At 43.0% G+C, this 26,958-nt stretch overlaps 1 protein-coding gene and 1 long non-coding RNA gene across 3 annotated transcripts in view; one reads left to right on the top strand and one right to left on the bottom strand.

Moving 5' to 3' along the window:
• The window catches only part of tns3.2 (tensin 3, tandem duplicate 2), a 52,484-nt gene extending 27,221 nt beyond the window's left edge, over positions 1–25,263 (top strand). For both annotated transcript variants that reach the window (XM_020655892.3, XM_065955700.1), the window contains 13 exons: positions 826–934; positions 1,066–1,134; positions 17,713–17,869; positions 19,245–19,702; positions 19,918–20,001; positions 20,105–20,236; positions 20,513–20,608; positions 21,782–21,859; positions 22,798–22,875; positions 23,108–23,276; positions 23,500–23,568; positions 23,700–23,729; positions 24,429–25,263. In XM_020655892.3, coding sequence (XP_020511548.2) covers positions 826–934; positions 1,066–1,134; positions 17,713–17,869; positions 19,245–19,702; positions 19,918–20,001; positions 20,105–20,236; positions 20,513–20,608; positions 21,782–21,859; positions 22,798–22,875; positions 23,108–23,276; positions 23,500–23,568; positions 23,700–23,729; positions 24,429–24,570 — 1,671 coding nt within the window. In that variant the 3' untranslated portion in view covers positions 24,571–25,263. The remainder of the gene's footprint in view (positions 1–825; positions 935–1,065; positions 1,135–17,712; positions 17,870–19,244; positions 19,703–19,917; positions 20,002–20,104; positions 20,237–20,512; positions 20,609–21,781; positions 21,860–22,797; positions 22,876–23,107; positions 23,277–23,499; positions 23,569–23,699; positions 23,730–24,428) is intronic.
• Positions 20,931–23,551, bottom strand: LOC110000600 (uncharacterized). Its single transcript, XR_002278719.3, has 3 exons — positions 23,453–23,551; positions 23,125–23,290; positions 20,931–21,730 (listed from the first exon to the last, which is right to left on the bottom strand). It is a non-coding gene; the product is annotated as an uncharacterized lncRNA (long non-coding RNA).
• Positions 25,264–26,958: the final 1,695 nt, after the last annotated feature.

Here is a 26,958-nt window from a genome sequence, read left to right as displayed (position 1 = left end):
TTGAAATGTGTGTGCATGTCTCCCTGAATCAGCTCTACAAAAAAGTTTAAAGTATATATATAAAAAAATAGAATAGCAATATGAAAATTAGAGTAGAAGAAAATAAATAAGTTATAGTAACAAGTAATAAAAAAATTAAATAAACTGTACAGAAACTATACACTCTTTTGAAGCAAAGATAATATATATATATATATATATATATATATATATATATATATATGATATACTGTATATATAAAAAAACGGGTTTGCTTAAGCACAGTACAGGACAGGATGAATTTGCCTCTTGTGAGTGCACCCTAAAGCTGTTTGTTTGCACTTCCTGACGTTGTTTCCTCCTCTCTAGCTCATTGCTTGTGCTCTCTGATGTCTGTCGCTTTCGATAAAAGCGTTTCCACTTTCTCTTAGTCTGAATTTAACTTGGTCTCTAAATCCAACTCAACACACACACAAAGTGGTCTGACAGGATTTATCAGAGAAATCACTGTTTGACTGGACGACTCTACAGGAGAAGTGAACGCAATGTGTGATCGTGTTACCCCTCTGAGGATGATGTAACTCTGTTTACGTCTTTCCTCTCCTCTTTCCTCTCCTGCTCTCTGTCTCCATTTTTATTTCTCTTTTTTCAAGCTCTCTGCTCTCGGCTGGGTGGCATGAATGGCCCGACTGTTTACCCCAAAACACAGACCGCAGCCACACACAGATCACAAGACTGATGTCTGCTGGTGTGTGTGTGTGTGTGTTACCCTGCAGTATAAAAGAAACAACATGTTGACTGCATTTATTTTCTTACTTTTATTTTTCTGTTCCTCTTTATCAAAGCATGGCCTCCCCTACAAAACCAACAGCGTGGACTATCAGGGGCACACAGACAGCTCTGACATCGTCCCCTCGACCCCATCCTTCCCCGTGTCTCCTCCGACGCCGTACGGTGAGACAGATAACGTCTGCTGAACGGACTCTCCTTGATGTGGCCGTGTTTGCATTTTAAAAATCTTATCAGCGTCTCTTCCTCCGTCTCTCTCTCTCTCTCTCTCTCTCTCTCTCTCTCTCTCTCCCCAGTGAAACATTTCTCAGAGTTTTCCCAGATTCGCACCGGAGGGCAGTGGGAACAACACAACTGGACACAAGGTACACTCAACCCAAATGTGTGTGTGTGAGCGTGTAAATGTGTGTGTGTGTGTGAGGCGAGAGTGCTGGAGTTTGAACCCAAACACTTGAATCCTGATTGCTGTCGGACAAGGTTGAAGAGCAGGTTGGAATGTCCTCCTGGCACAATACACCTCAAACACGCACACAAACACACACATGCACAGACACACACACACACCTGGCCTGTGCTCTGTTTCTATTGGCTGGTTGTGAGGGCATGTCTCTGTTTTTGGTAACAGATGGCTGGTTTCTGGACGTGTATTATTTTAAGGTTTGAGGTAAAAAAGCGGTCAGGGCGAGTTGATTGAATGGATTTGGAAATGCTGGACAGCTGATAGCGGCTAATAATAGTCGGCGATAACAGAGGAAGAGGCCGCCGCTGACAGGATGTCCACTCACGTCCTGTTCTGGGAGGGGACAGGAGGAGAGGGGAGGGACATCCTGCCTGGACAGATATGTAACACACAGCTGCAGGGGGAATTTACTGTAGTGTCAAAAACACACTCACACACAAGCGTCCCTCTTTGCTTCTGTCTCATATTCATCTCTAAGTGGGTGGCGTTCATGAGCCCATGATTTGCCAATCTCAAGATGGCCACGCCCCCAAAACATACCCTGCTTTGTCGTCTGTTTTCTTCTAAATGTGATGAAAATCTACAAAATAAAACATCACGCTGTAATGAAGGAGACTTGAAACTAGAGTCTGAGGCTTTCTAATAGACGTGTACAATCCTACTTCTTTTGCATATTGAGTTGCCCCCTGCTGGCCTCTAGAGAGAATGCAGGTTTAAGTCAATTGCACATTATAGGGGACATATTATGATAAATCCACTTCGACAGTGTTTTTGAACATATATTTTGGTAACCTGAGTGTCTACTGACCCACAAAATGTGAAATAAATCCATCCAGTCCTTTGTTTGTGGTCTGCACAAGTCTTACAACACAGAGAAAAATGCTCCGTTCCTAATTTGCTCTACTTGTGATGTCACAATGGGAGTCTGGTAAAAGAAAATCCCCTTCCCTCCCCTGGTATCTCCACCCATGGACTCCACCCAAAGACTAGAACAAAACTTTTGAGTAGGTCCGCCATTTTTATTCTCGCTACAGAGGAGTGATGTCTACCAGGAAAACTCAGGGGGGCTCATTGCATTTAAAGAGATACACACACCAAAACGGAGCGTTCTGAGCGAGCTGGTTTATTCAGGGTCACAAACCTCCTCTGATGCTTGATTCATGTTATATTTTGACCAAAGCACAGCACAGATGTTTCATTTAGACCACAGGGGGCTGTTTGAAAAGGTGGAGAAGGGGGATAATATGTCAGAGAGTTCAGAGAGTTGATACAAACGTTGAGTCAAATCTTGAATCTGACTCTTGGACGTGTATGCCTCAAGTTTCTTTTTAATTACCGGTAAATTCATTTCAAATTTTAAAGGCAAAAACGTCAAATCTTGTAAATGTTAGTTGACATTAGTGGGCTTAAATTTGTGTAGCCTCAGCATGTTTTAATCGCTCTTCTGATAACCAAAGCAAAGTGATATTTATGACGACATTTAGTTCTGTATTGCAGACGGATCAGCTCATTGTTTTAAAGGGCATGCCCGCCTGTTTATTGTAAACATGTTTGTCAGAACACAGCGTTGGTGGTGGCGGCGGCAGGATGGAGAAGGAGCTGATGAAAGAATGATTCTGAGTTGTTTTTAGAGAAACACCTGATTCTGTGTGTGTCTTTCAGCTGGATGGACAGAAGAATGAACAAAGAGTGTCTGCAGCTCAGTCCTGTTTTAGAGGCACACAAGAGCACTTCCTGTTTCCCACGTCGAAGGAAAGCGATAGTCTGACAAACAATTCCCCACGTTTGGACACAGCAGTCAAAATTTAATTATTTTTATTTAATGTTCAGAGTCGTTACTGTGAGCAAAGTTTGACCTGAGGCTGCAGTGATTTTAAGAGTGATTACCTTCAGCTCCAGAACAACGGAGCGCTCAGTCAGTCCCCACTGTGCTCGCCATCAGAATAGTCACTCTCTACATCCCGGAAGCCTGTGTGTTGTGTGTTTGCTCTCAGACAGCTCAGCCGACGAGTCCAAAGTAATATCCACCTTCTGACATCACACATTGACCTTTGTTACCGTTCCTTTGAGCTGTTTGATTTTAGTTTGGGATCCCTAACCACTTCCTGTTTCTGCGCTTAAGTTAATGTCCTAACCTTCCATCTACCAGAAGGTCCTTACTTTATTTAAAAATAAAAGCAAACAGCAAGTGAAGTACTCTCATCTTAAAATAGAAGAAAAATAGAAGCCTAACATTTTTTATTTGTAAATGTGAAAAAAGAGGAATTTAATTTGTAATTTAAAATGTGATTAAGCGCTCATTTGACAGCTTAGATGCGATCAGGTGTTTAGCTTTGAGTCATTTTGTGTCCCTGATTGTTTGATTTGCAAAGTCATCATCATATTTCAACCCAGGATGAACTCCTCTGCCGTCTCCGGGCTTCTGTTCTTTAATTTCCTCGTTGCGGAGAAGCACAGCCCTAAATGTTACATAAGCCTGTTTTCCTTTGTGTACTCGCACATCACATCAAAACAAATAAAAGTAATATATATACAGAAGCCGTCCCCAAGAGGAAGCAGGTTTCAGCCAGAGGAATGTGGATGTTGTTATGAGCCGAGGCTCAGCAGAGACAGATGCTCCCTTCAGACAGACACTCGACCGTCTGAACATCAGGGGTCAAAGGTCAGGAGAGAGTGAGGGGAGAGGGCACAGAGGGCAGGGGAACCTCTCCCCATTCACATGACTGAATCTGGAAATGGTGAAGCCTTAAATGATGAAGTTTTCAAGTGCTGGTGGTGATCATGAGAAGGTTTTAATACTTCACAGTCTAGAAACAGTCGACCTTATTCTTCGGTCAGCACTTAAAGACAAATCTGTAAAGCACATTTTGTGACCCTCAAACAGAGCGAGGCTACTGGCTTACTTCTGTATTCAGTTTTATGTTAGGTTAAGCTAGCTAACATGCTACTATCACCGGTTTAAAGATCCCATATTCTCCTCATTTTCACCTTTCATGTTGTAAGTCTGTGAAACCTTTAGAGTAGCTTTACAGGATTAGCAGCTCAAAAAAGCCCTGATTTGTCTGGTGTCAGTAAAAACCCTCAATTCAGCCTCTGCCTGAAACGGTTAATTTCATCTGCTGTCTCTTTAAGGCGCCCCCCATGCCCACTTTCTTCTGATTGGCCAGCTCTCTGGAAGCCTTCCAGGGGGGCTGAACGCTGCGGGGCTGCCAGGGGAGGGCATAATAAGAGGCTTCAACGGCTTATGTAGAGGCTTGAAGCCGTCTCATGAAATCCTTAGTTTCAGATCCGGGAAGAATCAAGTGATTTGCAGAACGAGCCGTTTAAACCCGGGATTACTCCAATATACGCTAACCTCATGATCTGAGACTTTGTACAGTACGGGCATCCAGTACTGTAACACCATATGTGAGCTTTACAAGAACTACGACAAAGATGGTAGCCGTTATTGTAAAAAAGGATGTGTGCATCCTTTAATTTTTTAACAATAAGCTAAAGCTAGAAGTTGGCTAGCTTAGCATATAAAGCCTGGAAACAGATGGGATCAGCTAGCTCGGCTAAGCATGACAAAATCAAGCCACCAGTTGCATATGCCTTGGTTTTACGTCAAACACACAAGGTACTGTTCAAATATGGATTGGGAAGCTTTAGTGTTGCAGGCAGACAGATTTTGTTTTGCTGTTATATCTGTTTCTGTCTGTTTGCTGAGCAATGCCAGCTAGCTTCAAGCTTCAGCTTGGAAAGCTAGTGGCTCACTGGGGATCTAAGGCAACTGACCAGCATCTGTAAGTCACTGTATTGCTTTGATGCTGTTGAAACATGCACATCCACATCCATGGTAATCTTCTCTTCCAGTTTCATAAGTGCACACTGGGGTCTTTAAACTGATAAACGAGCATCACAGATGGACCGTGCTGATGTTCATTCCAGCTCATTTCCTGTGTCACTGAGGTTAAAATAAAGTCCTGCAGCACATGTCTCCGCTGAAACAAAAGTAAACTCGACACAATTCAATCAGCAGCTTTATGGTGTAATTTATGAAGTGCTAAGATCAGACACATGGCAGGAGACACGGTCAGTGTGTGTCTGCATGCCTTTGTGTCTCTGTGTGTTTGTGGCGAGCAGATGGTGGGAGTGGACACACATGCCCTGACAGAGAGGCTATAGAAACCCTCAGACCCCCCCCCACACACACACACCCCCCTCTCCTTCTACTCCCTTCTGACCACCACACCACCTCCTCTCTTTGCTCCGTAAAAGGCCACATATGATCTCTGACCTCGCTGGAATCCACTCTGATTGGGGGAAAGTGCTCGCAGTAGCCCGGCAGGAACAATGCTCAGTGGTCAGTGAGGGGAAGAGGAGGGAGGGAGGGAGGAAGGGAGGGAGGAATTCTCCTCCACTGGTCCCTCCTTCCATACAAACCCAGAAGTCGAGCGGTGTCACAACAAGCCAGGAACAAACGGGGAGCTTATTTTTCCATCTGGGGGACGAAAGGAATTGGGCATGGCGGTGAAACGATCCAGCCCCTGAACAAAAAAAAAAAAAAAAGAAAAGCCTCGGCGAGTCGAGCTCAGATTGCTTGGAGAAGTGATAGAGAGAGGAGGAGACTCTAGTAGAGGGGAGAGTTTCATTCAAGGAGGCAGAACCGACAGATTTAAGAGCAGGAAAGTGAAGGAGTTAATTCAAAGTTTGTTGAAGATAACGGGATACTTCAGAGTGTCACACATCATGACCGCGTCTCTCGGTATGTACACACACATGCACACACGTGTCAGACTTAACTGTCTTCACATCTTTTCTTTGTGCTCTTGCATTCTTTCTCCTCCTCTCAGAAATTGTTTTTCTTGTGTTTTTCTGCTCGTTCTCTGTTGTTTGTACAGCGTTATCTCTGCCTCTGTCCCTCCTGGGAATGCACACATGCTCAGAAACACTTCCCCTCTCTCCTCCAGGCTGCTGCTATTTGCAAACATCTCCTGGAATTTCAGATGCGTTCACTCTCTTCCAAACACTCTGCACCTTTGAAACATCATCTCTGTCTTTTTTTTGTGCATTTCAAAGTTCCCTTTTTGGTTGTTGACAGCAGCATCTGCAGCCCCTCTGACTCCTCACTTGGTGGGACGATGAGATGGTTTGTTCCACTGCTGCTGCTGCGCTCATGATCTCATCCAGTTAAAGGCTATCCTGGCTCTCCATCGTGCAGTCATGGAGGGCTGATGTATTGGTGGTTAACCGAGGGAGGCAGTCTCCCCCTTTTTCTGCTCCACTGACCCGAGCTGAACCAGAAAAAGGTCTTTGAAGATTTGCTTTTCTGTCGGGGTGTCTGTAGCCCCCAGAGATGTTAGTCACAACATCCCTCTGGACCACAGGTTAACTGGTTTCAAACTTTTACAGTAGATTGAAACAAAAGGAGCTTTGGGAGAACAGCTCATATTTTCCGAGTCAGAATCAGTCAGAATCGTTTTTTTATTGCCAAGTAAATTTACACATACAAGGAATTTGTCTTGGTGCAAAAACAGTTAACAAAGGAAATGACAGCAATGACCAAACCACATTTGAGCTTAAAGGGTGGAAAATATAAAGTGAAAAATGCAGTTTTGTATGTTGAAAATGATCTGCGGAAGACGAGGTTTAGCAGAAAGCAAACACATCTGCAGCAACTTTTCGGATAATAAATAAATGATTGAAGTCTATTCAGAAATTCTCCAGATGGAGATTCTCAACGGGGATGATTGCTAGTTTTCAGTTTTTGTGGGGAAAAAGCATCACTTGGACTCAATCAAACTGGATAACAATTGATAACCCTTTTCAAAAGAATTTCAACTTCAGTCTTCATGCAAAGTTAAGATTAGTAAGAACCATGCTACAAAGATCTTTCCCTTGATAAATCATAAAGGGATTGCACACCCATAAAAGGATCATTACCTAACTGCACACAGGTGAGAAATGAAAGGGAATCCTGAACCCCTTCAGATTGTAGATGGGGGTTGGTTTTTGCTGTAAAAGTCTGTATCTCGCTCACATTGATTATTGCTCACATCTGGTTTGAGAATGCCAAGGTATCAACCAGGAAGAGCAGGAAAATGTTGCTTGTAGAAGATGGACGTCTTCATTGGCATTGAAGCCATGAATCTGTTTTATTTGTTGTTGTTTCTCTGTTTGGCTCGTTCCATTTCCTTCTGTGAGCCCAACACAATCTCAGGAAAGCTTTTACTTACTGAAATGCTGACTCAGGGAAAGTTTGGCGTTGTAAAGTCCGTCCTCATGCACTTGACCATTTGACATTAGGAGGCCCTAAAGGCTCACACACTTACCTGAAACACACTTCAGAGTCTGTGAGTCTGAGAGGGAGGAGATTTGGAATCTGAGTGTCTCAATAAACCGGAGAGCCAGGTGTTGATTTGGAGGTTTTAGTTCTCGATCTGGCACTGCGGCTAAAGTGAGGCTGAACTCTCTTGCTAGCTGGTTTGCAATCCGTTTGCTGTGCCAGTACAGTGGTCTTACTGTAATTAAAAATAAGAACCCTGTGTCCGCCTAGCGTTTTTTCCAGGCAGAAAAGCGCTGGCTGTATGCTCTGGAGTGTTTGCATGCGCTTGTGCTTTGAGAAGAAAAGTGCTGCACATCCGATGGTGATGTCAACAGTGTCTCTCTGAAAAGTTGAAAGAATTTCAACCGCACAAAAACAGCAGAGCTCTTGTCCTTTGTTTTTCTCTGCTTTCTACTCATTGAAAACAAAAAATAAAAAGATGCTGGTGCTCAGAAAAAAAAACCCTAGGTGGACACAGGGCTTAAGGCTGTTTTTTTTATTGATGCAGGCCTGTTATGATAGATCTAAACACTTTACAAATGCAGCAGAGATTGGAAGCTTCTTGGACTCTAGGACCGAGTATAACAGATTCATACTTGACATCCGCTCTGATTTGAACCCAGGCAGCCTGCTTGGAGGACTATAGCCTCAACACATGGGGCTTGCGCACTCACCACTGTGGCTTCGGGCGCCCCCAGAGATCTCTTTCAAACTGTCATGTGCTACCACTGTTATGGAAGGTTTTCCAAATATGTTGTGCAAACAGGTCATGGAAACACAGTAGTCCTAAAACACGATGATCATCAGATTAAGTTAGAACCTGCATCAAGTCACAGGATCCCAAAAGCAAAAAGCAAAGAGTTGACTCTTTATGGTCTCAAAAATAACAAAAGCTGGGCAACATAGATACTGAGTACAAGTAAAAGGTTCAAAGGCATTCCAGTGACTGAATCATTTGCTAGCTCATGTTGAAATGAAGTTATTGAATGTCTGAAATCATTCCCTTTAACCCGGTTTCTTTCCACTTATGACTGAGCTCAGTAGACTTTGGCAGTCTCGTACCAGGGTCATAAAACAGTCCTGAAAACAAATTCAAAGTCTGTGGTCAAACATCAGCTACAATGAATCTGAGCTTTAAGTGTAAAGATCTTTCCATGACAACAAACTTCATGCGACTGAGTGTTATGTTAAAACCACCGACATGTTGAGCAGCCATCAGGAGAACTACTTCTAATCCGCGATCGCTTCCCCAGAAGTCTGAATAATTTCACTTTAGCTTCAAAACATGATCAAATATCTGCAGTTTAGACGTCCTCAAACATGAAAAGTTGAAAAGTTTGATATATTTGTAATGCTTGAGGATACATTTGAAGGTGCGTGATGAATTGTCCTGACTGCAGTTTATAAAGTCTTCAACTCATTACCAGAATACTTCAGACCCCATAAACACCTCCACCCTGACTCTCATAACCTTTTCTTTTACCGTCACCCTTCGCCCTGCTCTCCCCTCCACTTGTTGACAGCATTGTTATTCTTCGCTCCCTCCTCAGCTCGCTCGTATATTAACCTCTCCTCCTCCTTCTCATCGAGTCGATAAAGCCGTCCGTCCAAACACCCAGAAAGGGCCGAGGAATCTGATTTACAGACCACCGCCTACATGTCTGTCCTCCTCTAAAGAGAGACACTCAGACCCCGCAGATCCCATTCAGAAGGTCTGATGGTGATTGACTTTTACTGAGAGAAGGAGGGACGGCTCACATTCTGATGCAGGGACAAGTTATATCCAGGAGTCAGCTGTATGTCCTCTAGGAGAAAGGTCTGTAATGTCTGTCTAATTTTTAATACCAAAGGGTTACAAACTACCAGCACGGTGAAGGATATATCAGACCAACAGAAGGTTATCACAAACTCTGCAGCTCCACTGAGTCTTTAAGGTGCTCAAGCTCGGTACACTTCCTTGGCCCTGGCACGCTTTGAAGAGGTGTGCTTCAGCACGGTTCAGGTCATGTACAAGCACAAGCACGGGTACACAACGTGGACAGCTTTCATTATGAAGAAATTTCAGAGTGTTCTGTCTATATCTGACATGACTCAAAATAACACTAAGTCAGTAAAGTATCTGTCATGTTCTCTGTGTTGATCTCCGATGTGCGGACTGGACTGCCTTTTCTTTTTTTCGAGTCCGACTGTCTTGTAACTAAGCATTCTTTGTAATACGTAAAACAATTCATGTGTTGTATTACGACCACGACTTTATGTACAAGAGGTGACCGTGCTCAGGCCCCGTTAATCCTGGAGCAGTGTGAGAGCACCCTAAAGCTCAGCTGTATCTACTGTGAACACCTGCAGACTTTTACCTGTCTTAAAGCCGAGCATGCTTTTCTTTTCATTCTATTTTTCTTTTACATTTGAGCCTCTTTATGGATCCGGTATTCCACACATGCATGTTTCCTGATCCACTCTTTTTCAGTCATTGGTTATAAGTAGGGCTGCCGGGGATAATTGCCATAATCAAGATGAGATTAAGATCTGAAATGTAATTCATTCATATTTCTTAATCGCATTGAGTTATTTTGGCCCCTTAAGGTGCACCAGCTAAGCCACAGCACTACCTGCAGAGTCTCCCTGTAGGCAGTGATGGAAAATAATGACAACTCTGCTCCTTTGGATGTCTCATTTCACTTGAGGGCTCAGCTGACGAGTCAATGTAACATGGTATAAATCTTGGGGCACCAGATTAGTGCGTTGCCCCATGAACGGAGTGGGTGGCCTGGGTTGGAATCCGACCTGTGGCTCCTTTTTCCCAATCTTTCTCTCGCCCTGATTTCTGACTCTAGCCACTCTCCTATCTCTAAAATAACAGCACAAAAAAGCCCCCCAAAATTCTTAAAAAAAAAAAAAAAAACCCAAACAAACAAACAAACATTAATATAAATCTTAAAGAACGTCAATCCGTCCATCCGTCCATATCCATCTGAATTCACTTGTGTGGACTGTAGCCACTCTTCTGTCAGAATTTGATGATTCAGTACATTACCTCATCCCATTGGGGACGTTTGATCCTTTGCTATGTTGAGCAGGAAGACCATATACTGTATCATGCTCACAGTCTCAGTGACATCACCTATTGGTTTCTGAAGAGACATTTGAAGCCCCTCGATGGCGGTCACCATATTGCAAATGCTGCCTCACACTAACTTTCAATCAGTATAGGATGAAGGAAAAGAGGTGGAGTTGAGGTCGGCCTTGAGCCCCCTCTTTTTTGTAGACTTTCTATCCAAAGTTGATCCGAACAAGTAAGTTCAACGTGTAACCTCTCTCCTCATGACATGTCATATTGTGTATCTGTAAATCATGGCAGCCCAGGATTGGGAATCTGAACAGCCAAGTGGACAATAACTTTATCTGAACTGAGAGTTTTGGAAGGCATTAGGACTGTTTCTTACCCTGTACCATGTTGAAAAGTCTGATCGTTATACCTCAGACGTTTCAGCGGGCCTCAGAATCACAGCAGGTGTCTTCCTCCTCATTGTGTTTCTGCTCTTTCACTCCCTTTTCCCTTCATCCCCCTGAGACGCTGCAGCCTGTGATCGCTGTGAACAGCTGTAACGTGCCAGAGACCTTCAGACCTGTCACAGTGTGAGTGTGTGTGTGTGTGTGTGTGTGTGTGTGTGTGTGCGTGTGTGTGTGTGTGTGTGCATACAAAGCGCTTGCACTCACATTCCTGTGGTCAGTAGGGAGCCTGCACACCCACTGCTGTGCTGCATAACTCCCCGTGCATCGTTGTGTTTCTATGTGTGAGCGTGCGTCCCTTCTGCTCAGCGAGTAAATGTTTGAATGCGTGTGCGGCAGAAATAAAAAGAGAGAGACGAGGAGAAGTGTTTCTTTGTCACAACAAACTACAGAAGTTCTTTATGTGGCGGCCATATGCCTTTCATTTTTCTGCCTTTCTTCAGTCTCTCCTCTGCGGTGCGCGATGTACCCCTCCTCTTATTCATGAGGCAGCGCGGCCTGGAGGTGGGAAACACGAGCAGAAATATTAGCTGTCTGTTACCCCGCTCTGCTTTTATTGATTAATAGGATTACCCTCGCACAAAGCATGAAGGTATGCACACGTTTTCAATCCGAGCCATAAAACTGTCACTCCCTCTGATCAGGAAAGTGTGTGTGTGCGCACTAGTGTGTATCTGTGTGTGTTATTGTGAGGCCATTGGCTGGTGGAGGTTGGCAGTCGTGCCCACATGGGTCCGTGCCATCTGGATTGGGTTATGCACGGTCCGACTCAAACTGAAGAGGCTTTGTGCGCACTATGAGCTGCATAAACAATGGACAGAAAAACACTGTGGAGGGAAATCATCTGAATTCTTTATGCAAATAAGTAATCGTTGTTTTTCAGGAGTTTCAATGTTTTCACGAGCCGGCGTACATTTTTGGTTTTCTTTAAATTTAATGAATACCATTGACTGTATATAAATATGGACAGCACGTCTCTGTCTCCTTCTGCTGTACTGAATTGAAGCCAGTACAATCCCGTGACAGGCGCTGATGTATTGCGCTTGTGACCTCATTTGTCTATACGCTGAAGGGAGCTGGCTGGTGGAATATCAGAATGGGCGCCACTCCTCTTCTGCAAACAGCAGCACACTTTTAACTTACTGATAAAATACCAAACATCCCTCGGGTGGGTACAGTCCACAGCCGAACAGATACTGGTGTCAGATTGAAGTAATAAAAAGTTTAATGACCTTACATCTTCTGTTTATGCTGCGAATAACCAGAGGTGCGCACAGTTAATCAAAAATCTAACTTTTAATAATGGCTGTTCATCCTCTGCTGGACTGAATGAAAACATTCAGGGAAAGATTCAGAGTATCCCCACTTCTTCAAGCACAGTATGAAACCTCCTTCTTCAGCCCAAGGTGCTCTGGAGGTTCATAGGTCAATATTTAACCAGCTCTCTAAAGTTTGCTCTCGCTCGGGTTGTTAGAAATCAATCTCACAAAGAAAGAGCGAAATTTGATATTAACGGAATCCGAATCGGACTGAAGTTGAATGTTTCAATAATTGTATTTCAAATTAACGCCCATGTTTAAAAATACATTTAAAAAATGTATAAATCAGCATGATAGTAACTAACCATCACAACAAAATCCAGCTTTGTTAAAAATGTAATTGACGTCTATTTGAACTTTATAATTTGACCCATGTCATGTCTTGTAACCCAGAGGAGGCGGGCTTTATGGGTTATTCTGAAGCCAGCCAGTAGGGGGAGCTCTAAATATTTCAGCTTCACTTTCAGATGGCTGTTTCTCCATCCATCTTGATATAAAGTCTATGATCAATACACACACACAAAACGTTTGAATGGATCGAGAACGTTTGGTATTTAATAAAATGTAATCAAGTTGATATAAATGATTAATGCAGCCAAAGAAAGATTCAAAATGAGGTGTAAAATAAAGCTTGGTATTTAGATGATTTTTGATGTCAGCTCTCAGTACTTTGCAGTTTTTTGTTATTCAATATGCACATCACATTCCTTTTGTTTTGGCACATTAACAGTCATGCCAGGGGGAAATATACGAGACTTCGGAACCGGGGTGAGAAGCCAGAATATTTCGGTGCAGATTGGAGGAAAGTTGCACGGCCCATTTCTTTTTATTTTGGACGAGGGGTGAAAGGAATCTGCTTCTGTCTGTCTTCTGTTTCACGCTGGGCACAGACTGTTCTGTCTCTCTGCAGGTTTCTTCATTAACACAGTCGGTCGCTATGGAAACGGTGCAGTGTGAATACACAGGGTGAGAGCTGTGTTATGTCGTAATAACGTCTGGAGGAGCCGTCCTCTGGCCTGAGTTCAGCGGTCAGCGTGAGGTCAGCTGGTGTTGCCGCAGGTCGGGTTGTTCTGTAATTACCTGGATGATCTGAGCTGCAGCAGATGTGACAAACCGCAGAGAGGGAGACGATCCGTGGGAAAAAGAGAGGAAGACGATGCTCAGCTGCTTTCTGTGGATCGTCCCCAGAGAGAAGAAGTGACAGAGACTGTGGGAATGTTTCCTGCTGCCTTCAGTGCATTCTCCTCAGTTTGTGTTTGTTTCCCCCGAACAACGACAACTTTTATATCCGATAATTTCCATATCCTGAGCGTCCGTGTGATTGGTTTAATTCCACAAATATCCAATTTTACACCTTTAACCCCTAAAGTTCAAGTTGAGTGTTGCTTTTGTGTGGCTAAGAACAACTATAGTGGGATGTTACCTTATTATTAATCATAATCAAACTTTCCCATCAGTTTCATGAGACTCGTCATAGACTGGTATTACTTGCAGAAAGTGGTCTAACATAAGATTACTGCACTATAAATTAATATAATGAGTTGTTGTGAACACTAAGAATTGTACTGCAATTCAATATGTTTGTTTGAAATATCCATAGCAGCATATCAGGCATTATGCTGATATTGTTGTGTTGCGTTGTAGTGCTCGAAACCGAGACCCCTTTATGACCCTATGTCTCGGTCTTGTCTCAGTCTCAGACTGCTGGGCAGACGCCATATTTTAAATCAAGAATGTGACTTTGACTGTGATTTGAAGGAAAAGCCCCTTTGTACAACAACGAGAAACTTCATTTAATTGATAATTGGATTTTGATCCCCCAGTACGTCTGCAACCTTCCCGTTATGTATAACTTCCTGTTGTGGTCAAAGTAAGTGACACACAAGATGTCAAGATGTCTTGACTCAGTCTTGCCCTGCCTTGGTTCTTGTCTTTGTCACGGCGCACTCTGGTCTGGGGTATGTCTTGGTCTCGGTTAGTCTGGTCTTGACTACAACACTAGGTGAGAGACAATAAAAAGTAAAATTGTGCAAGACATAACATAGCATAAGCCATTTCCAAATATGTACTAATTTCAGGAGCACTGCACCTGAAATCCTCCTGATCTGGTTGTTCACACATGAACCTCGCAGCGGGAGACTTACCATGTCGGAGTGTGTGTGTGTGGGGGGGGGGGGGGTGTCTCCTGAGAGAGGGCATGACGTAAAAAGAACAACGTGGATGTGGCGGACGAAGCAACAGAGTATGCAATTCGGTATTCACTATTTGCCTTTATATCAATGCTATGTGTAAATATTTGAGAAGAACATACTGGAGAAGCGGTTGCCTTAAGACAGTCTATAGTTGTGCACCAATCGAAGGGAATAAACAGAACCACCCCCTCCCATTGGCTCGAGGTGGTTTATATCCTCCTGCGTTCTCACATCAGGTTACTCTGACTTTCTGCGGAAAAATACTAGAGGGCTGGAGGAGAAACTCAGGATAAAGTGAAAAATTCTGCTGTTTTGTGAACCACACATGCATCACCCCGGAAACTTCAGGAGTTTTGTGCATGTGTGAAAGCACTACTTGACTGTTCATTATGAGTCTCAGCAGCTGCCAGTAACTTCTCAATGATAGAAATCTGATCCAGCATACAAAATGTTGGCATCATAGAAATGTGTGGGAAACATTGTGAGTGTGGGAACATCATGGTAAAGCCCTAAACCCTGGACCTGTTGTGAAGGAGTTATTTAATTAATCATTAAAAGCATTTAAAAAAAGACAGAAATGTAAATAGACTCTGTATTAGAAATAACTCAAAGGGCACACAATAAGCAAATACTTCAGGAAATTGACATTAAGTGGATAAAAATTCCTCAGCAAATGAGCAATTTATTAGCCTGGGAATTTAGGAACCTCAAAGCGATTATTTGGTAATTGCAAAATACTTTATATTTAAAAATTGTAATCACAGTCAGTGTGCTCCAAAGTTCAGGAAGGACACTCCTGCTTGTTATAAGAATATGTAATTTAACAAAGTAAATGGGTGACCCCCCCAACTATACAGATGTATAATATGCATAAACATGTTACAGCATTCACTCATAGTCAGGCAATAAATTTATGCCGTTAACTGGTGGTTGGCATATCTATGCTAATATGTCAAATCCATAAATACAAACGTACATTTAAAAGTATCATAAGTTTCTAATAATGTAGTAAATAATAATTTTCCCCCTGAAATGAGAGTAGAGTACGAGCATTAAGTGTCATCGAGTAGGAAAACTAGAGTACAAATGAAGATACTTAAAACTTGAATGAATGGAATTTACCTAGAATACAAACTTTGAGAGGGTTAAATAGTATCCTGTATTTACTTTATTCCACTCTATGTTAGTGTGTGTGTGTGTGTGTGTGTGTGTGTGTGTGTGTGTGTGTTGCATTATGCCTCAAACATTCTTTAAATTCATGAGCAGCACGCGGGTGATTATATAATCCTCTGGGGATGATGCTGTCCAAAACAATCTTAAACAGAGCTGCTGGTGGAGTCAAAATTCCTCCATCAACGAGAGTCTGAATGGAGAGAAGGAGCGGAAGAGAGGAGGGGTATGATGGCTGGATGGGGGGCGGCCAGCCTGAACAAGGAGCTCTTTCTAATGATTGACTCTTTACACGGTGACTCATGGTACTTCACAGGCCTGAGGCGGCCTGCCCTCGTGTTTGCTGAATGACACAGTGTGTGCTGTCAGAGTGTCAGGATGTCGCGCTGCCCTCCCTCCAACACCACAACATGCTGCATGAAGTATTCACATTGTTGTCAAGTACCATACCATACGGCATGATAAGAAATACTGCAAGGAAAACAGCTGCTTAGACATCTTAAAGTACACTCAGGTAAATGTTGCTGATGCTGGAGCCAGGAGGAGGTTAGCTTATCTTATCTTAGCAAAAGGTTAAGAAGGATGGAGAGAAAACTAGCTCGTCTCTGTCCAAACATTTAAAAAACACCTCGTAAAGCAGTGGTTCTCAACTGGTGGGTCGGGGCCCAAAAGTGGGTCATGGAGGCGAATGTTGTCTTTATAGTGTGATATAGCAGACTATGTTGCTTCGTCCGCAACATTGACGTCATGTCTTGTCTCACCCCCAATTTCCACTTACTCTGAATGTACTACGCCGACGTTCACTGCCACTCTAGTCAATCATTGTGTTTTTCGACGGAGTACGCTGCAGGCACGCGTCAAGCTGGAAGGAATATGACAACCTGGACAGGAAGTCAGTCAAGGAAATGCACAGAGCGTCCGGTCAATTTCAAAATAAAGCATAATATACGGACTCGCGCATTATATATTTTTTGTCACTTTATCAACATTATGTCAAAACAGGCACCAAACGAACAGCAGATCAACCTCAAGACAAAGTTACATGTTGTTTGCAAGTTCTTCTCTTTATTCCTGTGCACGAACTACGAGGGAATTTGGGGTCAGGACACTCCCTGCCGCTCCCCCACCCTGTCTGACGGGGATAGTCTCCCACTGTGAGGTGCATGTGTTAACAACCAGAGCGTGAGGATTTCAGGAGCAGTCCCGCCTTAATTTCTCTCCACATTTTTCAGGAGTGCATATTTGAAAAAGGCGACGGAAACCAGTAATTGCAACAAGATAAGATTATCCTCCTTTCCCGCCTGTCATTCCTTACTCTCTCCCCCTGATTTCTGACTCTATCCACCGTAATTCCTCTCCATTAAAGGCACAAAGAGCCCAAAAATAAATCTTTAAAAAATATTATCCTCATGTGATGACTCACATTTAGAGATGTGATCTGACTCAAGTAGTGTGATGGGAAATACCTTTGGGATGACACTTTACTACGACGTATCATTAAGACGTGAATGACTCAGACTGACGGGAGTGTGAGATGAGGATTAGGATTTCTTTCTTGCTGAAATAAAAACCTTACAAGATGCAGTATTAGGACTGGGCCACGTCTATGGGGAAGAAAGCTGAGATGTGGATATTTTATGAGGAAGAACTCCAGAAGAAAAACACGTTGGGTAAACAGATTAAAAACCATGCTGAAATCGTAGTGACAAAACTGTAGATGTTGACATGAGATTAGGGTGTGGATTAGGGTGTAATCAAAGTAAACTGCCTGCTTTGTAAAAGTGAAGTGGGTTTTTTGACTCTGCTGGAATGCTGTTATGTTTCTGTAATTCAAACAAAGAAACGTCTCAACGTCTGCAAACATCACAGAGTAGTAAAATGACGGCCGTTATTACAGTTCATGGATCTTTATGGTACCTCTGGTTATTCTTTGACAAACTGTGCCGGCAAAAGAGGATTCAACTTGTGTTTGTCTTTATCAGATTCCCGGAGCTTCCTGGACAGTATGAACCACGCCGGCGGCCCCGCAGAGGGGGAGCGGTTCAGATCAGACGTGTCGGTCACACCTGCTTCCTGTCAGAGGATCTTTGGCTCCATGTGCTCCGTGTCATCAGACAGCCCCCTCCCACACACAGACAGGTAGGCACAACATTCACAGGTGTGTCTCTGAGTGGTCTGTTTGTCAGAGTTTGGACACTTTTAAGACCGATATAAGAATTTGCAGAAGTAGCATTCTTTACTTCGGTTTCACTACAGCGGTTACAAAATGGGCCAGAATCTATAAAACAGGTGAAAAATGGCCGTTCTTCTCAGATGTATTTATTATATCCTTAGTTAGCATTTCCCTATTGGTCACATTATCTCAATCATAACTTTCTAGTCCTCTTTAATACAGCACGATGTTCAGTCTGTTAATGATGTTCTTTTTAAGAGTAAAACTGACAATATGGACTACTTCAGGGCGGGGCTACGTTTGATTCACAAATCGCTCCCACAGGTCGCCTTTCAGTCAGGGTGGAGGGTAACAAAGCGTGTCCACCCTGTCACCCAAATATGGTCACTTCCTCTTCCAAAAAAAACAAAAAACAAGATGCAGACGGACAAAATGCTGAGCTCAGAAGGTTGAGAAGATCGGTTCACACAACAATAGGTTAAAATCACAATGGCTACAGGAAGGCTGTGGCTCAGTAGTAGAGGCGGCTGTCTCTCAACCTGAAGGGCGGGGGTTTGATCCCCAGTTCCTGCCGCAATGGCCAATGTGTCCTTGGGCAAGACTCTTAACCCTAAGTTGATCCCACTGCTTTGATGGTGGTGTGTGAGTGTGTATGGATGGATTAGTTACTTCTGATGGACTCGACATAGCAGCCTCTACCATCAGTGTGTGAATGTGCAGAAGACTAGAAAAGCATTAAACAAGCTCAAGTCCATTTACATTCACTTCTATTTTACAGTCTGAGGTTTCAAAGTGTTTTTCCAGTGGCTCTAAATGGAGGCACACTTTGTCCGTCTTGTGTAATTTAAGAAGCAACACTTCTCTTTAAATTAGAGGGACAGCAGAGTGACAAGTGTTCAATGTGACAATGACAAGGGCGTCTGATTCCAGCAGACAAACTGAGGACGTGTTCTAACTTGTTAAAGTGACTTTTTACTGCAAGAATCTGACTGGTTTCTTATAGATACCCAAACAAACAGAAGCATTAATCATGCTACCTTTTTGAAATTAATTTCCCTGTCGGCTTACTTCCCACATAAACTGCATTCTTTCAAACATTCTTCTTCTTAATGGAAACAGAAATCCAAAAGTCTGAGAGCCTCTTTGACTTCTGCGTCCGGTACACACACAAAAAAACAGGAAATTGCTTTATTGCACAAAACAGGAATCTTTCGTCCTCTGCTTTTAGATCAACTTACTCATAAACTGTATCACTAAATATTCAATCATTTCCTTAAAAAAAGAAGAAGCTTTTTCCTGGTGTTGACTCCTCTTCTTATCCTCCCTCTTCCTGTCCTTCAGCTCCACTCCTCCTCCCGTGTGGCACGACCGGACTCCAAACTCCCTAAACTCCCCGTTCCCCCCCGAGCCCTCCCCTCCTCTCTCCCTCAGTACTCCCAATGCCCACAGCTCGCCCCGGGGGGCTCTGAGGGGTCTGGATGGAGATCCTGGGGTCGCCAGGGAAACCGACAGCATGGACTTGTCTTCGTTGTTGTTGTTCGGGAACGGCGGCCTGGACCACAGCCTGCTGGAGGCCGTGGAGGGCCTCGGGGGCCTGAACCTCATGGGGGATGGGGGCCTCCCTCCCCTACTGCCTGAGAAGAGGAGAGTGGGTGATGTGGGGGAGCTCGGCTCCCGCTCCCCGACTCTGAGCGGGTTTTCCAGCCCTCACAGCAGCAGCAGCCTCAGCATCCCGTTCTACTCTCCCATGACTCCCGACCCCCTCAGAGGACTGACAGGGGCCCCGTCACCTGGAGCAGGTACACTGACCAAGATTATTCTGTTTGAAGCATGACTTTGATATTTTAAAAAATGGTCAGATGACCCCCAAAACAGAAATGTGTCAGAAGGTCCAAGCAGAAAAGTGAAGTCATCCTTTAAGAGTCTCTCTCGCTACATTTGGTGCGTGCTGTGATTTCATGTTTGGCCCTAAAAGCCTGAAAGCTAACACAGAGTCTTAATCTGTGTCTTGCAGACTTTGGCAGTAAGCAGGACACTGTGAAGTTTGTTCAGGACACTTCCAAGTTCTGGTACAAGCCCGACATCTCCAGAGAGCAGGGTAAATATTGGTGTTGGAGCGCAGAGCCTAACGGCCACTTCTGAGCACATCAGAATGAACATGACGATTTTGACTTTCTCTCTCTGTTTCGTATTCTCCGCAGCCATCGCGGTGCTGAAAGACAAAGAGCCGGGCTCGTTCATCGTCAGAGACAGTCACTCGTTCAGGGGGGCGTATGGACTGGCAATGAAGGTGGCCACACCGCCGCCCTCAGTGCTACAACAGAGTAAGAAAGGTAGGCAAGATACTAGATGTGTTAGTATAAAAGATGTGTGCATTTGTAGTTTGTTTCTAATGCTTAAGGATGCTTATATACATACATGCATGGAAACACAGCGAGGGATACTCCATGTTTTTAAATAATTTATTCGATGTCCAAAGAGACAACTATTTGATTCATTCACAGATTTATTAGCATGCTTGAGTTATCTAAAATGTGCTGTCACTTGTGAGTAAATAGACTAAAACATACTGTGTGTGTGTGTGTGTGTGTGTGTGTGTGTGTGTGCAGTAGGAGATCTGTCCACCGAGCTGGTGAGACACTTCCTGATCGAGTGCATGCAGAAAGGTGTTCGTCTGAAGGGCTGCCCCAACGAGCCATACTTTGGTGAGAATACTGACATTTTTACAGAGAGCAATTCTCATATTAGATACTTGAATTTCTAATATCTCGTCATAAAAGTTAGAGTGGGTGAGGTGGGTCAGATCTGGCTCCACAGCATGGCAATTTAAATATCATTCAGGACATTTCCTGAGGATTCACTTTGTCTGGAAGCTGCTTCTACAAAGAGTAACTGGTTGACAGTTTTTCAGTCGGGCTTATCAAGCAAATTGAATCATTGACATATTAAGATGATCCATCACTTGATGCAAGAAATCTGGTTACCCTGTAATTACCCTGTTATAAGTTGCACAGCAAAGACACAGACTTGGTTATATGTGATTTTTATCAGCTTTTCAGAGCGAATATTCACAACGAGAGCTCTGGGACATAGTGAAACAAGTGGAAACGACACAGACTGAACAGATTCAACATTCCTCAATGACATCAAGATATCAAACTTGTTGTTTTAGTTCTCTGTGTAAGCAGTGTTTTAATGCCAAAGCTGCTCGAGACATTATACATGCAAACTGCGTCATTGCACAAAATTTAGGAGATTCTAAGTTTGATCCAAAGGTAACTGGACTTGGTTGAAGATCGTTAAGATGTTACACCTCTCCTTCTGAAAGGCTTCTTCAGAGAGGAGGAGAGGTGACATGTCTCTAAAATATTCAACCAAGTACCAAGACCTGGATGTCTGAGAACCTACACGGACAACCTTTTGGAGCTAAAGTTATTTAAATAATAAAATCGTACCTGCACAATGTCAGGTAACTGGAGCTTTGTAATATGGTTCTTATCTTAGAGGAGGTTATTGACATGTAAATAAGGCCATACTGATAAATACTGGGGGGTATAAAGAACATTATCCAGCTCTGATGTTGTTGTGGAAGAAAAGCAGAAAATATCCTTAAACAGTGAATCTTCTGGTGACAGTAATGTTCTCCATCAGCACGAGGCCAGAACACATGGAAACTACATTTAAAGTGCTGTTAGTGTGAGTCAGTCCACTGAGCAGTTTGTATCCATGAGGCCACCACCGTCGCAGGACACAATGTGTTCCCTCTGCTGCCCCCTGCTGCTCTGTACGATGAGGTGCAGGCCGCTCTGTCAGCTCAGTCAGTGAGGCTGTTTGTAAAAAAAAATGTTCATAATGAATATTGTTTTTTCTGCAAACAGGAAGTCTCACTGCTCTGGTGTGTCAACACTCCATCACCCCGCTGGCTCTGCCCTGTAAACTCATACTGCCTGACAGAGGTACACTGACCGTGTGTGTGTGTGTGTGTGTGTGTGTGTGTGTTTGTGTTTGTGTGTGTCTGATATGGAGAAGCACCAAATATCCTTTTGCAGGCTTCAGAGCATCAAAAATCTAACGCTTCCTCTTTTCCCTGATTATCCCTTCAAATTCAATCAAACGGTTTGTATCAAAACATATTCAATTTAAAGGCAGGGTTGGTCATTTCCTGCAGATCCACTTTTTAAGATGTTGGTTGAAATTGTCTTAATGTCCTGACATAAATTAATAACTCATGTGCTCTGAAAAAGGAACAAATAAAATCTGTCATCTGTAGCAGTTGTAAGCCTGTAAAAACTTCAACCAATGTCTGCCACGAGGTACCAACCTGATGAACCAATCACACGCCTCCCTGTCTCCCTGCTCGCTCTCTACCTCTAGCGTGCACGAGCCCACACTCAAAGTGGGTGATGAGCTGATGAACAGAGGGGAGGGTGTGGGTGTAGAGATGGAGCATTGAGGGAATACTACTTTCCAAATCATGCTAGTTTTCTAAATGACCAACCCTGCCTTTAAACTGCACTCCGCCCATAGAGTCCCTGCACATAAAACATACTATACTTGAGAAATATCTAAAAAATAGCAAAGTATAACTTTGTGTTCAGTGCACAAACAGCCATATTATTCAATTTTCCAAGACAGTAGGTTTACAAAATGTTGGATTTCAATCATCACAACCCAAAAGATTTCTAGTAAAAATATATTTCCTGCACATGAAGAGACACTTCTCAGTATTAGTTTGATTTGGATTTACACAATCCCAAACCTGTTCTGAACATTGTTACAATTAACCCTGACACCGAAAGTGTTTTCACTCTGTTGCCACTTTAATGTTGTTCATAGGTGTGCACCTGCAGTTTATGTTTTGTTCTTTCATCTTTGCGTTTTTTTGTGTTTGCAGACCCTGTGGAGGAGCTGACTGACACGTCTGCACAAACATCAACAAACTCAGCAGCTGAGCTCCTCAAACAGGGTGCAGGTACACAATGAACACCGCACACACACACACACACACACACACACACACACAATAACCTGTGTGTGTTATTTAGCATCAACAGCATCAGCATTAGTTAAAACTTGTGAATCTGCTGCAAAATATACAAAAAAAAACATCCTTTTAAGGTGAATTCAATTCATATATGATAACTTTCATTGTGCGCAGAGCGGTTTCCTTCATGTTGTGCGTCTGTTTGTGTGTTGCTGTGCAGCGTGTAACGTGTGGTACCTGGGCTCTGTGGCTCTGGAGTCTCTGACCGGACACCAGGCGGTGCAGAAGGCGACCACGATGACGCTCTCCATGGACCCGCCACCCGCCTCCACCGTGGTCCACTTCAAAGTGTCGGCTCAGGGCATCACACTGACCGACAACCAGAGGAAGTGAGTGTTCAACGCTGTTCACACAAACACACAGGAACAGATGTGTTAACTCAATTACTGCTTTGTAGTAAAGTTTGTTCTAATCACACTTTTTCCCCACATTTTGTTTATTTAGTTTAGCTTATAAAACTTTGAGTTAGTTAGGATTTGAATTCAAATGGTTTTTTATTAATTACCTGCTTTAAACTTGTGTTAAAGAGGTTCTCTCTGTTGGTTCCTTCAGGCTGTTCTTCAGGAGACACTACGCTGTCAACACGGTTATCTTCTGCTCTCTGGACCCTCAGGGCAGGAAGTGAGTACATTTATTACATCACATTCATGCCAACAAAGTGCTTTGAACTGAACTGAAGTTAGGATGGATTAATGTTTACATTTGATGTCTGATAAAAGTTTGATGACTTTCTGTCCTTTGTTTCCTCACAGGTGGACAAGAGACAGCGGCTCTACTGCAAAGTAAGTCCCTTTTTATTTACTGTGGCTGTGTGCCAAATCACACACAAATGAGGCGACGCCTGAGAGCTCGTTCAGGCAGTCGACTCGAGCTGCACTGATTTCACACCTGACATGCTTCAATATCCACAATCACCTGACAACACCTCCTTCTGATTAGCGCTCTATTTAAGCTCCCTCTCCTCTGTAACTGCCAGCTCTAACCTGCACCAGTACAGCACTGTCGCTCAGCCCCACCACCACCCCGGCTCAGACTGGAGGGTTTAAGATATAGAATAGAATAGAATAGAATAGAATAGAATAGAATTACTTTATTGATCCCAAACTGGGAAATTGTGACGTTACAGCAGCAGGTTATCCAACACACAATATGAGTGAAAAACACAATATTGTCTGAGCCAAGACACCAAACACAAAACTAAATTCTGTTGAAAAATGAACATGTCCATGAACTTATTTCACATCCAAAATCCAAGTTTAACATTGAACTCATCAGGCAGGTGGAAATGTAGCTAAAAAAACACAAATGCAATTTAACGGGGATTTTGAACAGCCGTAGTTCAACCAAACAGTTTGAATAGCTGCATTAGGTCGTACTCTACACGAGACACTGAACTTCTAAATGACACTGTTGTAACTTGAAATCTGCAAAGTCCTATATTGAGTCAGGGCTCTCTCTCTCTCTCTGTTTTCTTCTGTTAGGATCTTTGGATTCGTAGCCAGGAAATCCCAGAGTGAGACTGACAATATGTGCCATCTGTTTGCCGAGCACGACCCCGAGCAGCCGGCGAGCGCCATCGTCAACTTCGTCTCAAAAGTCATGATCGGATCACACAAGAAGTGAAGAGAACTGAGAAGAAAAAAATCTTACTTCAAAGTAAAAGATTCACCTGGACTGAGACTGAGAAACTACAAACCAACACACTCCAGAACCCGGTCTTTTAGGGGGTCCATCCTTCAGAATAAACTTGTGTATTTTGGACTGGCTGCACTGCAAGATGCCGCCACTAGAGGGAGCCGAGACTGTCTTGTATAAAGTTGAACTCATTTTCCCTAAGGCTCTACTTGAAGAGACATCCATGGAAATGTTTGTAAAAAGTGTATAAAGTCACACACGTCCTGTCCCTGAGGATCTGGTGTGAAAACTACATTTTGTCACATTATCAGAGTTTTATCTCTACATGTTGAACATCACACTGTCCTTGGCTGTCAGACTTGGCGAGTATAAAACATTTACTTCTGATTAAACCTGCAGAGAATCAAATATTTTGATGAAAAACAGATATATTTATGTATAAATGTGGTTCTGAAGCCTTTCCTTTTAATCAACAATTTTTGTGCAAACCAGTACAGAGCGATCAATACTGTCCGAGGACAAAGCCGTGTTGTGGTGGCGTCGTGCTTCAGATGGATTTATCGTGTTGTGTTTATAGTATTTATCCCTTTCTACAGATGTGTAAAAGTCTTTCTTCATTGTCATATATTTTTGTATATTAACACATACTGTACATTAAGATTAAAGGCGGTGTACCTCTGAGCTGACTCGTCTGTTTGACTTATTGTTGCTACACTGAAGATACTACAGTGCGTACAGAACGCTGCCTGTGTGGACCAAGCAGCAACCTCCGGTATTGAAAAATGAACCCAACGCGGAAGTGCCAAATCCTGCAGTTTGTCGAGTGTCCACTAGAGGCTGGCTGCAGGAACACAGGAAGTCACATACACAAGACATGCAAAAAAGCTGTTTTTACAGCATAAATTAATTTACAGCTGGTACAAAAATGAAATAGGTTTTTATCTAGTTATTATCATCACTGGCACACACTGTACAGGTCAATAACCTCCTCTGCAGATTAATAATGCTGATATGAAACCACAACAACTGTAGTATAGATCATTTGAGCATTGATGCACAGAGATCTCATACAGTGGAGATTCTAGAGTCTGTTGGGGCCCTCGTTAAAAACCATTTGGGGGGCCCTCCGACCAGCTTTGCAGCAATCATGCATGTAGCACTCAGCAGGGCAACAAATGTAAGTGCTGTCAGATGGTGCCCCCTAGGGAGGTTTTCCTTCTGTCGTTGCATCCATACATGCCCTATATATTTTACCGTAGACATGCATGTGTTTTACTCATTTTCTCAGGATAACTAGTACATTTTGTATGTTTTCTCAGGATCATGACTTATTCATCTTGTTATCTTTGGATTTTTTAATCATGGTGTTGCCATGGCAACGAGTTAAATTCAGTCATTTAAATTGTTATCACAGGAAAACCAGCTTTGTTATCTTGAGATAACGCCATGAATAAGTCAAGAGCTCGAGAAAAACAACCAGAAATGACTCGTTATCACAGTGAAATATAATGCATGGATGCATGTCCTCTGAGGCCAGTGGTTCTCAACTGGTGGGGCGGGACCCAAAAGTGGTCGCGAGACTGTTATCAGTGGGTCGCGAGCATGTGCCTGGAAAAAACCTGGTGTCAAACAGTCTGTCAAGCGCTGAGGCGGGACTTAAAGGAGTGTAAAGTGTGAACTATAAGTGAGTGCAAATTTTACGTCTACTTAAAACAATATTTGTTTTTTGTTTCATCTCAATGAATGTAAAGTTTACAACTTATAAGGAGTCAGTAGAAAGTATGAACGTGAGTCAAAAGGAGATCTTATTGTAACATAAATCCAAATATGAATAAATTATAAAGATGAGTTTGAATGAGGAGGCTGCAGAGGGCTGTGAGCCGTGGTCTCTGCTGTCTCCTCACAGCATTTCTCATCCTGGTTGGACCATGAATGAAGGCTTTTTGTTTTCAATCATCTTAAATATGATAACTTTTTTAAGTTTGAGCCACTATGTCTTTAACATACAAACTATGTTTGTAGAATCACACACGTTTGGATTAAATGTGATATATTGATTTTGGGGTGGAATGACCCTTTAAAATCTGTAGTTGCAGTTATCCACTTCACCAATAGATGGCAGTAATGAGCCACCAAACGTAAACTTAAAGAGTTGCACCCTGTATAAATGAGTTGTTCACTTCATAGAATGCAAAGAACTTAAAGGTATTTCACAAATATTCAGTTTGTTCACGTTCAGGTTTTGATTTTTTAGCATCTTTCGTCCTTTCTGGGCTCAGAAGAACTCTTATCTGATGCAGAATAACAGTTGCAGATGCAGCGACGCAGCTCCACACATGTAAAGAAGAACCAACACATTGAATAAACTTGGCAACG

Source organism: Labrus bergylta, chromosome 6, assembly GCF_963930695.1.
Source record: "Labrus bergylta chromosome 6, fLabBer1.1, whole genome shotgun sequence".
Classification (NCBI taxonomy): domain Eukaryota; kingdom Metazoa; phylum Chordata; class Actinopteri; order Labriformes; family Labridae; genus Labrus; species Labrus bergylta.
Note: the sequence above shows the minus strand (reverse complement) of the source record. Positions and strands in the feature narration are given on the sequence as shown.